General features: G+C 38.3%; 1 protein-coding gene, 1 non-coding gene and 1 pseudogene across 2 annotated transcripts in view; 2 read left to right on the top strand and 1 right to left on the bottom strand.

Annotated features, from left to right (window-relative positions):
- Nucleotides 1-9,581: 9,581 nt before the first annotated feature.
- LOC118999704 (U6 spliceosomal RNA) lies at nucleotides 9,582-9,685 on the top strand. The gene has a single exon (XR_005069161.1). It is a non-coding gene; the product is annotated as a U6 spliceosomal RNA (small nuclear RNA).
- Nucleotides 9,686-10,056: 371 nt separating this feature from the next.
- The window catches only part of KLB (klotho beta), a 37,541-nt gene continuing 31,130 nt past the window's right edge, over nucleotides 10,057-16,467 (top strand). The window contains exon 1 of the mRNA XM_037064315.1: nucleotides 10,057-10,963. Within this exon, the coding sequence (XP_036920210.1) occupies nucleotides 10,139-10,963 (825 nt within the window). The 5' untranslated portion in view covers nucleotides 10,057-10,138. The remainder of the gene's footprint in view (nucleotides 10,964-16,467) is intronic.
- LOC118999706 (uncharacterized) lies at nucleotides 13,070-13,190 on the bottom strand (annotated as a pseudogene).

Below are 16,467 nucleotides of genomic sequence, written 5' to 3'. Positions count from 1 at the left end.
AATACTCAGCAATGAATAATACTTATGTGAAAGTATTATAAACCCTAAATATTGATTTAACCAAAAAAGGAAAGATTTTAGCAAAAGAAAATGATAAGAAAACCAAATCTTCATTTACCATAATAGGAAATCAATAAACAGCCTGAAATTAACTAATTGAAAGACAGCGATACCTGAATATTATGTAAATTGTACACACAAAGATGTACAAATACCAGAAGAAGAGCTAAAAGGGTTGAAAGTAGGAAAGAAGACTGGAAGAGTAAATACCTTTAAAAAAAACAAAAATTCATTTTAAAAAGATCACACATAAACTATAAAAGTACTAAAAGGAAAATATAAGAGACTATCAGTATAATTTTAGAGAGGCCATGGCTTTCCTAGCCCAGACACATTAGAAATGAATAATAAAGCTGGTTGCACAAAAATGAAAAGCTTTTACACATGTAAATACATTACAACAGAGTTAAATAGTATTCTAAAATTGATTGTGGTAGTGGTTGCATAGCGCTAAACACATCGACAAAAATTGTTGAACACTTTTAGTGGATAAATTGTATACTGTGGGAATTATATCTCAATAAAACTTTTTTTAAAGTGTTGGGAGAAAATATTTACATTTATGTCACACAATGGATTTACTGCTTTATAAATAGTGAACTCTTTCTAATTCATTAGAAAAAGAAAAAATTAGGATCATAAGCAAAGGAGATGAAAAGACACCTCCCGGGACAGGAAGAATATGAAAAGATCAGGAATCAGAGAGCCCAAACGAATGCAGAGAGGGAGTGTCATCTTGCCCTTATCACATCGACAAAACAGAAATGGACGTGTAATACTCAGCATTGCAGAGAGCAGGGGAAACTGGCCCTCCTGCACCAAGGGCAGGAACTTAAAAGTATCACCTGCCCTCCTGAAGGGCAGTTAGGAACTATCCATGAACAGAAGATGCACACACCCTTTAACCAGCAATTCCAGTTTTAGCAATCTCTTGTATCTCTTGTATACGCTGTCATCAATTTAGGGTTGTTAATTTCTGAATTGTTCATAGTAAAAAACTGGAAAATTTTACAGGGTCTGGCAGAAGTAACGCCTGCTTGAGTGTGGTTGGTAGGGCATGTGAATATCTTGCACAAGATAGAGAGTAATGTGAACATTTCACCTAAAATGTCATATGGTGTGCTTGAGTGTGATACTGTTGTGTTACAGAACCACATGCTTATGATTTGGTAATAACACATTTTATAATAAAAAGGGGCATTATTTCTGCCAGGCTCTGTATATATTTATCCATAGATGAAAATAAAATACCATGCACACCGAGCTAGACTTATGGGTAATGACATAGAAAGATCTTCAAAATAAATTATTAAAAAGAATAAAGCATGTTATAGAGCACAATGCATGGTGTGTGATCATATTTACGTTTTTCAAAACTGTGAATGTGTGTGTGTGTGTGTGTGTGTGTGTGCATGTAAGATACACTCCAAATGTTAATAGGGGGGACTTTAACTTTTTGCTCCATATTTTTTTATTTTCTCTCTTTTAAAAACCACTTCTTATTAATTAATCACTAGTATTTTAGAAATATGGATTCTAAAAAGAAACAGCTCAGGTGTCTACTTGGATCTACTAATGACAGTCTCAGGGGTGAAGACTGAGCACTTGTATTTTTTAAACCTTCAGAGGTGATTCTGAAGCACAGCAAGAACTGAGACTGGAAAGTAGTGTGGCAGTTCATCAGACAGTTAAACGCAGATTTGTCACATGGTCCAGCAATCCCACTTCTGGGCATAGGCTGCAAAGAGTTGAAAGCAGACTCCAACAGATATTGGTACATCCATGTTCATAGTCAGAGAATTATTCGCTATAGTCAAAAAGTGGAAACAACCCAAATATTCATCAACGAATGAGTGGATAAATAGAATGTGGTACACACATACAGTGGAATATTATTCAGCCTTAAAAAGGAACTATATTCATGTTCCAACACCTGCTGCAACGTGGATGAACCTAGGAGACATAATGCTTAGTGAAATACACCTGGCACAAAAGGACAAATATTGTATGATGCTACTCACATGACACACTTGGAATGTCAGATTTATAGAGACATAAAGCAGAATGGTGGTTTCCAGGGGCTGGAGGAGAGAAATACAAGCAGTTATTGTTCATCGGGTTGGACAAACAAGATGAAAAAGCACTGGAAATAGATGTTGATGAGGGTTGCTCAACCATCTGAATATACTTAATGTCACTAAACTTCACATGTACAAGTGGCTAAATGGTAAATTTTATGTTATGTATATTCACCACGATGAAAACATTCTTTTTGAAATAATGAAAGAGGAAATCATATATGAAGAAATTTTTATGATGACAATGACTTAATACTGAGGCTCTAAAAATTCTCAAATATGTATAAAGATAAAATATGCATTTATGAACTATTTATCATGATTAAGTGATTCTGGATACACACTCCATCTTTCCTAAACAACTATTAAAGATTGAATACTTTACTCATGAAAGAGTTCCCTATACTGACACCCACAGTCGCTACACCATTGTACATTCCCACCAGCAAGGCGCAAGGGAGCCAATCTCTCTACATACCCACCAACACTTGTTATTCTCTGCTGTTCGGGGTTTTTTAATTTAATTATTGTTCAAGTACAGTTTTCTGATTTTCACTCCCATCCCAGCCCCACCCCCGCTCCCCACCCCCCCTTAGTTGTTGTCCATGTGTCCTTTATACTAGTTCCTGTAAATCCTTCCCCTTTTCCCCCTGAAATTCCCTCCCTTCTCCTCTCTGGTCATTGTCCCCCTGTTCTCTATTTCAGGAGGTTTTTTTTAATAGCCAATATAATGGGTGTAAATTTATGTTTTTTTATCTACATATATTCCATTCAAAGGGCTAATGAACTTGCCCTGACAACTATCTATTTCTTTTGTTTGTAAGAGGATTTTATTTTATTTTAATTATATTTTACTGATTATGCTAGTAGAGTTGTCCCGATTTCCCCCCATATGCCCTCCCTCCACCCAGCACTGCCAACTCCCTCAGGCAACCCCCCCACCATTGTTCATGTCCAGGTGTCATGCGTATAACCCTTTGGCCGCTCCATTTCCTACAGTGTACTTTACATCCCCATGACTCTTCTGTAACTTCCTATTTGTACTTCTTAGTTCCCTCACCTCTTCACCTGTTCCCAGACACCACCCCTCCCATACGGCAACCATCAAAACCCTTTCTGGATCCATAATTCTGTCTCTATTCTCCTTGTTTGCTTAATTTTTCTTTGGATTCAGCTGTTGATAGATATGTACTTATTGCCATTTCATTCTTCATAGTTTTGATCTTCTTTTCTTAAATAAGTCCCTCCAATATTTCATATAATAATGGTTTGGTGATGATGAACTCCTTTAGTTTCTTCTTGTCTGGGAAGCTCTTTATCTGCCCTTCCATTCTAAATGAAAGCTTTGCTGGGTAGAGCAATCTTGGATGTAGGTCCTTGCCTTTCATGACTTCAAATACTTCTTTCTGGTCCCTCCTTGCCTGTAAGGTTTCTTTTGAGAAATCAACCGATACTCTTATGGGAACTCCCCTGTAGGTAACTAACTGCTATTCTCTTGCTGCTTCTAAGAGTCTCTCTTTACCTATGACCTTTGGCATTTTAATTATGCTGTATCTTAGAGTGGGCCTCTGTGAGTTCATCTTGTTTGGGACTCTCTGTGCCTCTTGCACATGCATGTCTTTTTCCTTCCCCAAATCAGGGAATTTTTCTCTCACTATTTTTTCAAATAGATTTCCAATTACTTGCTCTTTCTCTTCTCCTTCTGGGACCCCATGAGGAGAATGTTGGACTTCTTGAAGTTGTCCAACTTTAGGCTCCTACATTATCCTCTTTTTTTAGATTCTTTTTCCTTCTTGTTGTTCTGATTGGTCCTTTTTGCTTCCTTATGTTCTGAATCATCGACTTGATTTACAGCTTCATCCACTCTACTGTTGTTTCCCGGTAAATTGTTTTTTATTTCAGTGAGTGTATTATTCATTTCTGACTGGATTTTCTTTATGCTGTTGAGGTCCTCATTAAGTTCCTTGAGCATCCTTATAAACAGTGTTTTGAAGTCTGTATCTGATAGATTGCTTATCTTCATTTTTTTAGTTCTTTTTCTGGAGTTTTGATCTGTTCTGTCATTTGGACCATGTTTCTTTGTCTTCTCATTTTAGCAGCCTCCTGTGTTTGCTTCTGTATTAGGTAGAGTTGCTTTGACTTCATGTCTTGGTAGTGTGACCTAATGTAGTAGTGGTCTGTAGGGTCCAGTGGCATAGCCTCCCTTATCATCCACATGGGGTACTCAAGATGCACACTCCATGTGGGCTGAGTACACCCTCCTCTTATAGTTGAGTCCTGATTGCTGTTGGCAGGTCAATAGGAGGGATTTACTCAGCCAGTCAGCTGTAAAGACTGGCTGTCACCACTGACCACCAGCCTCCACCCTCCATGGAGAATTGTCTGTGCAGGGTCAGTGTGGTGGTATTTCAATGTGATCTGGAGGTTTCCGACTGGCTGTGCAAGTTCCAGGGATTCCAGGATGGTTCAGGCTAAGGTCTAGCCTCATTTGTGTTATGTCCAGGGCCACCCTGAATGAGTTACACAGCAATCTGAGTTGGCTGCTACTTGTGCTGATCTTGGAGGCTCCCAGGTAAAGCCCTGCTGTGAATCTAGGCTGGCTGCTATTAGTGTTGGGCATGGGGCCACTTGGCAAGAGACACAGAGGCTGGGGACTTACTGAAGCCAGCTGTTGCCTGTTTGAGAGGATTTTGGAAGTTGTGAAGCATCAGCTAAGACCTGTCATTTGTATGAAAAAGTCACTGTTAACAGCTTGCATAGGCCCAGAATTCAAGTGGGATGAAATCTCAAGGGATCTTCAGGGCAGGTCAAATCTCGTAGCCAGGTTGATGAAGTCGCAAATATGGCACCCACCTGCTGGCTCTGTGGATCTGTGTGGGGAGGGCTCAGAAGAGAACAATGGCCTCTGCCTGCCTTTCTGTCTTGAAGAAACCTGTCCCCCAGCTCCTACCCTGATGCCAGACATTTCAGTTTCTCCCTGTATGCCACTGGTGCCTTTCAAGCTGCTACCTTGGTGCTGGAGCTCAGAGAGAGTGAGTCTGAGTAAGTGGGTGTATGGGTTCTTTAAGGGAAAATGCTTGGGCTTCCAATGACTCATTTCCCACTGGTTTTTACAGACAGAAGTTATGGGAACTTATCTTCCTAGCACTGGAACCCTAGGCTGTGGGGCCTCATATAGGGAGGGACTCCCCACTCCAGATAACCCTCCCAAATTTTTATCTATAGTACATGGTTGAGGGACCAGCCCAGTCCACATCTCTACCCCTCCCACCACATCTGATGGATGTGGTTTCTTTAATTCTGTAGCTGTCTGACTTCCATTCGACTTGATTTGTGATGGTTCTGAGTGATGGTTGTTTTACATTTTAGTTGTAATTTTGAAATGGTTGTGGAATGAGGCAAGCTGTGTTTGCCTATGCTACCATCTTAACCCAAAGTCTCTTTTGTTTTCTTGTATGAAAACTGAAATAGCTTAACTGATTGGTCACTAGTAAATAAAAACTCAGCACACATTTCAAAACTTAGCCTTTGTCAATAACCTTTTATTAATTAAAAGGTTATATATAATATAATAATTATTGTATTATATTTAATTATTTATATATTATAAATAATATATTTATATTATATATGTATTATAAATAAATACATCGTTATAATTATATTATAATTATTTATTATATACATTACCGAGTTCCTATATACTCCTTCACTCCCTCATTTCTCTTATTTTTAACATCCTGTATTAGTGGTACATTTGTTATCATTGATCATCCAATTTGATACATTGTTATTAACTATAGTTCATAGGTCTACATTAGGATCCTTTTTTGTGTTGTACATCCTATGGGTTTTGATGAATGTATCACTATTATTACTGTATCCTACAGAAAAATAGTTTCACTACCTTAAAAATCTCCTGTGGTCTGCCTATTCCTCCCCCAGTCCCTGGTAATCGCTATTTTTATTGTTTCCGGATTACCATGTAGTTGAAATCATAGAGTATGTAGCCCTTCTTTCACTTAGCAATATGCATTTAAGGCACCTCCGTGCCTTTTCCTAGCTTGACAGCTCATTTCTCTTCATTGCCGAATAATTTTCCACTCTATTGGGTATGCCACTATTCTCATTCACAAACTAAAGAGCATTGCTCACTGTGATGGGTGCATGACGCAGCGGACAGATGATGTTTTGTTGAGTTGTACACTTGAAACTTGTATGATTTTTATGAATGAATGTAACCCCAATGAATTCAATGAAAAATAAAAAATTGTAAAAATGTCTTAAGTTCTGAGTGATGGTTGTTTTACATTTTAGTTGTAATTTTGAAATGGTTGTGGAAACAATCAATTAACATTGATTTTCACAACTTATTTTTATTTTTGATCATTTTAGTTATTTTTATGTGTTTTTAATTACTGTGACTTACATTTTTTTCTTCACCTATACAGCTGTATTTCCTCTCTTGTATATTTTTTTATTTGCGTTGTCTGGCCATTTACCCATTAAAGATTTACAGCGTTTTCCTTATTGGTAACCATGAATTACATATACAGTGACAAGCTATCCATTTGCCTTCTAGATTTGCTCAAACATATTCCAAGTTTGGTTTTTTAAAGATATTATTTATTTATTTTTAGGGAGAGGAGAAAGGAGGGAGTAAGTGAGGGAAAGAAACATCGATGTGTGGTTGCCTCTCGCACGCCCCCAACCCAGGACCTGGCAGCAACCCGGGCATGTGCCCTGACTGGGATCAAACCAGTGACCTTCTGGTTCTCAGGCCGGTACTCAATTCACTAAGCCACACCAGCTAGGGCCCGAGTTTGTTATACATCTCTCAATTTTTTTTCATATACAGTTCTGGATACTATATATGTATAATGTGCCCCTTTTTTATTACAAGGTATTTTATTACAAAACCATAAGCATGTAATTCTGTAGCATAACAATATCACACTCAAGCACACCATATGGCATTTAGGTGAAATATCAAATTAAAACTTATAAATTGTTACTCCCATATAATTACCCTATCAACCACACTCAAGCAAGACTTACTTCTGCCAGATCCTGCATTTTACTTATAGCTAAATTATTTATATGTGACCATAAGAAACTATATATTTATATAACTTAATATTTACTTTTATTTTTTTCTAGATTCGTGTGGCTTCATTTATTTAATTGTAGTAAAATAAACCTAACATAAGTTTACTACCTAATATTTCTATGGCTATATTGTTTTGAATTAGATGTATTTGTGAGGGCATAAGTGATTACATTTAAAAGTTTTATTTCAGTAATAATTTTGTAGTACATATACATATCAAATCATTATGTTGTACACCTTAAATTAATACAATGTTATATGTCAATTATATTTCAATAAACATGAAAATGTTTATTTTATAGTGACTTAATTGTACCAGCTCCATTCATTCCACAGACAATGATTAAGCATTTACTATGACAAGCAATGATACAAATTTAGATAAGAGATAGTCTTACGGTCTAGTGGAGGAGACAAACAATTCTAGGATTATGTGAGAAATGCAGTGACAGAGGTATACACAGTATGCTATAGGTACACTCATTCATTCAACGTGTGCTTTAGTGATTACTAGGCCCCTGATATTCAACACTCAACCAGACAGTCACGGTCCCTGTTTTTTAAAGAAGGAGAGAAAGAGCCCTTGAACCGAGGATACAAATAAATATACTGTGTGATTTATTGATTTATTGTGTGAAGACTGTCATAATAGAGAAAGCATAGCTGCCAGGGGAACACAGTGGAGCTCCATCGAAGTCCAAGCAAATTGGCTTTCTGCCTCCCTGGCTGCCTGTGGATGGACCACCACCACGAACAACAGTAACTGCCAGGACCGGGAAGTTTACGACTGACTACTTCAACAGAAACCAGTGGTCACTGCATCCTTCACCCTGAGAAAGCAACAGTGTCTAAGACAGAGCTGTGGGGAAGACTAGCCAAAATGTGCCAAACCACCCCAGATATCACCTCCGTATCTGGAGTCAGAGCCCATTTGGGTGGTGGCAAGACAACTGGCTTTATTTTAGCAGGACTACGGCTCCTTGGGTTACACACACATGAGAAATGCACCTGCACACAGACTTGCCAGACATGGCCTGTACGGGAAGAAACAGGCCTCACGAAAACGGAGAAAGGGTCACAAGAACAGAATGAAGAAAGCCAGGAGGTTCTAAGGCCAGTGTTGGTGCTGGCAAAAAGGGAGCTGGAGGGGGAACAGCAGGAGGTGGCAAGATGTGACTTTATCTGCATGATCGATTGTGTGGATTTTTCACAAGAGGATTAATGAACTGTCAACACTTTTTAAAAATTTAAATAAGTGAGTAAAATGAAACGAGGGGGTCAGAAAGGCTTTAAAGAGGTACTGGAGTTTTGAGAACAGACAGACATGAGCTTGCAAAGTGGGGGAGACCCTTCCTACGCAGAGAACACACCTAACAAGGCACAGGGTGGGAGTGAGACGTGTGCCTTGTCTTATTCGCTCACACCCTACCTACTAAAAGGTGTTTGCTGTGGCTGAAAGGAAGACAGTACATGTAGTGAACTGATGAAAAATGAAGCCAACAGTGTAGGCAGGGACCAAAACACTCTCTTTCATGCTAAGTATCACTTATGCTCGTCTTTTATCCTAGTATCACTTCCTGAATGATCTCTCTCTTTCCCATAACAATAATGAGAGTAACGTTTATTGAGTGCTTCCTATGTGTCCATGTCTTTTCTAAGGGCTTTACATGTATTTAAGCCTCACAATAACCCATGCAGTGCACACCAGTACCATGGCTGTTCTTACATAAAGGAGACTGAGGTGCAGAAAAGTTGAGCAACTTCTTTCTAGTCACACAGCCATGTTTAAACTTGGGCAATCTGACTCCAGAAGCCAAGCTATTATTAACCAGTCTGACTCTCATCAGTATGTGATATGTCAAGTGTTTAAAACATTGACTTTTTCAAGATTATTTGGAGGCTATAGATCCTATACAATGTTTATTTCCATTTATTCTTATTCCAGAGTCATGCTTTTTAAGTTGTGCTTTTTTAATGTTTTCATATATAAAGGTAGTCTATCCTTTCACTATTTTTTTGAGATTTTTTGTAATTATCCTATTTATTCTTCAAATAAACTTTTATAATAAATTTTTTAAAATTTGGGATTAGAGGGTTTTGGTTAAAAGCCTATTAAATTTATAAATTAAATGGGAATGTGTTCAGTGTTTCCACACAAAAAGTGCTATATATTTCCTCATTTTCTTTCAAATTTATTAATACATTTTAATTATTTTCTTAAATTAGGTAACATTTAATAAGATTATTCTTAGATGTATTATAATTTTGTGGAAGTGGAATATCTCATGTTTTCTGTGCTCGATATTTATCTCAATATTTCTGTGAAATATTTCATGTTTTCAGCAGCACATACAGTAAAACTGGAGTGATACAGAGAAGATCAGCCTGGTCCCTGTGCAGGGATGGCATGCAAATTCATGAAGCGTTCCATTAAAAAAAAATCTTATGCTTCCTAAGTCTTTATTATTGGCATATAGGAATGCTATTTATTTGCATGTAAGATTATTTTTCCTGAAATGTGAAATCATAAAATGATGACTCAAAAATTATAAAAATTTAAAAATGCATCTATGGTAGCAATAATGTTCAAAAATTCAGAAAATATTTGGATCCGTATGAGTGGCCACAGAGAAAATATGGCATTTTTATTCATTGTTTATATAGGTTTTATTACACATTCAGACTATTGTCACTGATTCATTCTCATCTACTATCTCCCAGAATAAGAGAATGCAGTGTGCCGGTGGCCGTAGCAGAGCCACCTCCCTCCAATTACGTTGCTTTCTGTGACCCATCCTAAGTCTCCCACTTCAAGCTAATCATTGACAGAGCTTTACAATCACCAGCTTTTACTGAGGCGTTGATAAGACAGCCCAGCAGTCAGTGGCAAATGAAGCCAGGCTGTGCGGCGGGGTCCCCGGGGAATGAATGGGTTTTCTCCAGCCCTGATGCCAGGAACGGGCGCTGTAGGGAAACGATGTCCAGCGGGGCGCTGCAAAGATCTGTCATCCTGTCAGCCTTCTTCCTCCTGCGAGCTGTTACTGGATCCCCCGGAGACGGAAGAGCCGTGTGGTCCAGCGACCCTGATTCTAGCCCGGTAAACGAAAGTCAGCTGTTTCTCTATGACACTTTCCCTGAAAACTTTTTCTGGGGCGTCGGGACTGGGGCATTTCAAGTGGAAGGGAGTTGGAAGACAGATGGAAAAGGTCCCTCTATATGGGATCAGTTCACCCATACACACCTCAAAAATGTCAACAGCACGAACAGTTCCAGTGACAGTTACATTTTTCTGGACAAAGATTTACTGGCTCTGGATTTTCTAGGAGTTTCTTTTTATCACTTTTCAATTTCCTGGCCAAGGCTATTCCCCGATGGAATAGTAACAGTTGCCAATGTGAAAGGTCTCCAGTATTATAACGCTCTCCTGGACGCGCTGGCGCTTAGAAACATTGAACCTATAGTGACTTTATACCATTGGGACTTGCCTTTGGCACTACAAGAAAAATACGGGGGCTGGAGAAATGAAACGATCATAGATATCTTCAATGACTACGCCACGTACTGTTTCCAGACGTTTGGGGACCGCGTCAAATACTGGATTACAATTCACAATCCGTACCTGGTGGCTTGGCACGGGTACGGGACAGGCAGGCACGCCCCGGGAGAGAAGGGAGGCGCAGCAGCCGTCTACGCGGTGGGACACAACCTGATCAAGGTAGGCGCAGCTGGCGGCGCGGCCCAGCTCTGGGCTCTCAGGAGCAGACGTTCCAAAGAGCCCCTGCGAAATGCAAATGCATTTGCCGTTTGAATCTCTCTCTTCATTGAAACCCACTCAACTGATTGTAGTCTAACTCACCTCACTGAGGCTAGTAATGTGAGGTCTAGCCTCACATTTCAAATGTAAAGTGGTGTATATTTTATTTACCTAAGATATTATTAAGGTAGTCGCCCAATTATTTCTCTGGGAAGTGCATTTTAAAAAATTATTCAGCAATCTTTAAATCTACAATTACACAGCAGAGCGTGAGAATGTGGGTTTCCTTACGTTCTGTGCAAAACAGTACTTTACAAATTTAGTTGTTGAATATCTTTTGCTGACAAACTGCAACCATTTCAGAATTATGTTAAGGCACGACCATTTTGAGTATGTATTTGTTGTTACTATTGCTATTCTGAGTGGTACTTAGCTATAGTAAACTAAGTAAATGTTAGCTAACTGATACATATTAAATGCAAGAATTAAAATAAATGTAACTCACAGTTGATGGTATTTATGTGACATAGCAGAAAAGATGAGATCAATTGTTCTAGGAGTTAAATGAAACTAGTAATATCCATACTGAGAAGAATATACTCTTCTTTATCCCCTAGTAAGTGTGAAAGCAGTGTAATTCAAAAGCTAGAGTTTATGCTGGGAAATGTTAAAATTATTAAATAGCAGTGAAACTATGAGCAAAATAAGTTAATATTCACTGAGTGCTTACTATGTGTTGCAGACTGCTTTAAGCACCTCACACGCAGTATCACATTGAATCCTCATGATAACCTTATGAACTGGGTCCTATCATTAGCTCCAGTTTAAAGATGAGAAAACTGAAGCTCAGTGACGTTAAACAACTTGCCCAAGGTCACAGAGCAAAATTCAGCTGTTGTGAACATGGGGTTTATAAACGACAATCTAATTAAACACTAAGTGTCTTTATTAAGAGTGTTTTCAAAGGAAGAATCTTTTGAAAATTTTCCAGAGATTTTGCCTCATCTTGAGGCTGACATCTATAATCAGGTTTAACTTTACTTGGGAAAAAATAAATTACTCTGGAGAACTGTTACATTTTGAAAAATTTTTAAAAAGCCTCTATTAGTGGGTTCTCATCATGTGTTAGGAGAAGTAATATGATTTTAAATAATCAAATGTTAAATATATATTTAACATATATTTAATGTATATTCCTATATGTTAAACACGTACAGGAATATAAATTTACTCCATGTCTAAATTTGCACATACAAAAATGTCTGCTGACCTTTCTTTTCTTTGTGAACTTTCTGGATTATTATCCATGTGTATTACACTGTGATTCAGTCAACATCTGGCCTTGCAGTGAACAGATTGCATTATGATTTCAAGACCATTTACATTCCTTTGAATAGAGTTGTATTCAAAGTATATACAACTTATTAATGTGTGGATATACTGTGATTTGGAACAAAAGACCTTAAAGGGAAGAAAACTTACAGCTACCAATTATGAAGATTATGCATATATAAGTTAGAAAAATATTGATATTTCTATTATCTAGTTCTCGTAATGATCAAAGCAATAAGTGCTTGGGTAAACTGAGAAACATCAGATTGTACCAAAGGCTATAAAATGAAAAAGTTCAATTCTACTTTCCCTCTCCACCTGACAATCCCAACCTCAAGGAAACTGCTGTTAATAGTTTCTGATATGGTAGTCTGTTTAAAGTTTTCTATACAAATACATGTACATGTATGGTTATTTAACTCTTATACTAAAAATCCTAAATTGTTGAAAAGTTCTTAGTTACCTGGGAAAATGTTAACAATTAGAATTTTCATTAATAATATATGTCTAAATGATTAATTTAGAGCCTTAAAAACTGGCTCTCTGATAAAACACAGGAAAAAGTTGTAACTAACAATAGATATTGCTTCCAAAGTTAGCACATAAAATACTGTATTTTCAGATATTTTCATTCTTCTCCAGTTTGAGATAAACTATGCCCTTAACACAAAATTAGCACTCTGATTGTGAGATCAATTTTATTGTTTAAACTAAAGGACTGCATTTTTCCCCTGCAGATGCAGTCCCCCCCGCCCCCCCCAAAAAACACAGCCAGAAGCACAGGGATTGTTGTCTTCCACAACCTAGTGCAAATCAGAACAACATCAGATTGTCCAAGGTCTGTCAGTGGCTGCAGGATTACATTTTTAAATTGTTGTGTTTTCCAAGTAATTTCTTCCATTTCTTGAAAACGTCTGTATCACTGACCCAAATAAGAAGTGTCAGGGGTCCCCTGAGATCGGTCAGAAAGTGAAATACACTGCATAACCCGGGGACTTATAGCACCAGGGAGAAATCTGGTAATGGTTGGTAGCCTGAGGTGAACTTGTTTTTCCCACTTGTCCCCTCTCTGCCTTCCCTTTCACACAGAGAAGATTAATTAGATATTTTATGTTGCAATGAAGTGTTTCCTCCTTATTATGCCACCTTGTGACTCAGAAGAAGCATTCTTTAGGATTAGTTTTTTGTCCAAGAACATTTATATAAAACTAAATTCATAGGTGTATGAATTATTCCCCAGTCCTCAGTGCTGAAAAGATTGCATGGTGGCTATGGGGTCTTTTAAGTTCCAGGATGACCTTGAAGACTCTATCTCAGTCTGAAATGTCCTGGTTGGGAGGACACCTGAACTGGGAGGACTAGACAGTCACAAGACTAACCTGGAATTTAGATGCCACTCGATTTCAGATCTGGCGATTACCTTAAAGTGAGTCTAAGCCTCAGATAAAAATTTGTTGTAATCACACCAACTAATGGATGCCCCAGTCTGAGTTCTTAACAATACTCGGAACAGAAGGAGCATGCATTGATTGATGTGACCACCTGCGAGCACAGTAATCATAGCTTTAAAGATTATACATAATTTTGGCAGCACCATTGCCAGGTATCTGTTATTATCCCCATTTTGCATAGTGATACTTCACGTATCATGTCACTCCCCTGCACAAAATCATTAGTGACTCCTTTGGTAACTCTGGGCCACAATGGAAGAAGAAGAGCTGTCTTGGGCCACTCGTCAAATACACAAACACTAACAAAAACTGACGAGCCAAAAAAAAACCACCAGTTTTAAGTAAATTTACGATTTTGTATTGAGTTGCATTCATAGCCATCCTGGGCCCATAAGTTGGACCCCCCTGCCCAAATCCAGCCTCCATTCCAGGCTCCGTCCTGGCCACTCCCCCACCCCCATCACTAATGCCCAGTGCTTACACCCCATGCTCCACTATAATGTGGACACACCATGCTCCACCACTAGCCGTGTCTCAATCTTACCTTGCTGTTCCCCTCCACTCAGCCTTCACTAATGCTCTATTCAGCTAGAATGCCTCTTACTTTGCTGGTATGATGTCCTGCAAGGCTCAGTTTAAGCAGCTGCCACGTGTAAGTTATTCTTGGTCTTCTAGGGTTAGTGCCACCCCTGAAGGCTCACACAATAGCACCCACACCATATGGTACTTTTCTGTCTCCCCAAGAAGACTGAGAGTTCTTCAAAGAAGGGGCTATTTTTCACTTGTTTTTATATCTCCAGCACCTTGCACAGAATATTAGATACACACTAGGAATAAATGTTTGTTGAATGAGTGCTTTAGGATTTCTATATTAAACCTGAAATCAAAGATCCAACCTCAAGCTCAAAATTCATATTTCATTTCATTACCACTAATTCCTGAGTTGCCTCTATTAATCCAGTGGGGTATCAGTGTGGACTCCTTAGGTTGCAAGTGACAGAAGCCTAATTCGAGTTTGTAAGAGCAAAAACTGAGTAATTTCCTGGCTCGGTAACCAGATTTGGAGAATGAACAGACCCAGTAACTAGAATACTCTCAGAAGCCCTTCACCTCAGTTTTTCAGGTACACTTTTCGCACAGGTTGGCATCATTCTTCTTTGTAGAGGAAGAAGTTGTTTTTCTCCCAAGTTGTTTTTAAAGTTTCAGACTGTTTGCCCTACCTAGGCTCTCATCCCTCAGATCAAGGTTTCAGAACAAAGCTCCAAGGTTTCACATTAGGAAAGGCAGTCTTTGTGTCTCTTTTTTAGATCAATAAATGTGCATAATAATTTAAAATTGTAGATTTCTTCCCCACTAAAAATGGAATATTAGAGATCCTCTGAGTAATCATGCATAGAGGTTGGGGAAGATGAGTTTGTTCAGAAGATAAGGTAGCGCATTCATTTGTTAGTCCACTGAAGTACCTCCAGCTGCAGTGAAATGGCCGCAGAGCCATTTCATGGCTCTAAATCATTGTGTTTCATAGACACATACTGTTTATACAGTATCAGGATTTTTCAGCCTCGGCGGCATAGACATTTTGAGCCAGGTAACTCTTTGCTGCAGTGGGCTGCCTCGTGCTTTTTAAGCTGTTTAGCAGACTCTACCCAGTAGATTTCAGAGGTACCCCTGTCCCCAGTGTTGGGACATCCGAAAATGTCTCCAGACATTTGCCAAACGTTCCCTGTGGGGAGTGCAAAAGTGCTCTCCTCTCCTTCCCTTGAAAACCACTGACTAAGCTGTTAAAGCCATGAAGCATAAAGAGCATGGACTTTAAAATGTAACCAGTATGAGAGACATTAAAAAATGCTAATTTACAAAATTCCCTCAAGATTGTCACAATATCTATTAGTTGCACACAAATTCAAAATTAATTCGTAGTATTATCAGAGTGCTTTTGGAGAAGAAACAATGCTTGAAGAAACATTAAATGAGAAAATAATGTTGGTGATTGTATCTACTTTGACTTTTCACATATTGGAAATAAAGGCTGTCCCTGTCGGCTTTGTGTTACTTGTAAAATACTTGAAAGAGCTGACCCAAACCATGTCTCTTACATATGTAGCTATTTATGAGCAAAACACTAAACTTACTCTTTGAAAGCTTACAATTTTTTAAAAGGCAAAATTTAAGAATTTAAGCAAAATGTTATAGAAATTATTTTTGTCCATTTTTGATGTCATAACACTGTTTCACTAGTTTAGTGTTTTGTGCATCACTCCATGTTGGCTTTTTTTTGCTGGCTTTTTTGTTTGTTTGCATAGCCAAGTACCACATGTACTACTATTTATTAAAGCATTCTTGTAAACCTTGGCTGGTGTGGCTCAGTAGATTGAGTATGGGCATGCAAACCAAAGGATGGCTGGTTCAATTCCCAGTCAGGGCACATGCCTGGGTTTGGGGCCAGGTCCCCAGTAGGGGGTGCGCAAGAGGCAGCCACCCACTGATGTTTCTCTTCTTTTCTATCTCCCTCCCTTCCCCTCTCTAAAAATAAATAAACAAAATCTTTAAAAAAAACATTTTTCTATAAAATGTTTGTTTTGAAAGGAAACTTTATATCTTACAATGCGTGAGAGACTGGTGATTTCTAATACCATTAAAATAAATGTGTAATATTTAAAAGTAAAATTTTTAATTTTCATT

Source organism: Sturnira hondurensis, unplaced genomic scaffold (genome assembly GCF_014824575.4).
Source record: "Sturnira hondurensis isolate 20B ecotype Veracruz unplaced genomic scaffold, ASM1482457v3 Scaffold0015056, whole genome shotgun sequence".
NCBI lineage: Eukaryota > Metazoa > Chordata > Mammalia > Chiroptera > Phyllostomidae > Sturnira > Sturnira hondurensis.
Note: the sequence above shows the minus strand (reverse complement) of the source record. Positions and strands in the feature narration are given on the sequence as shown.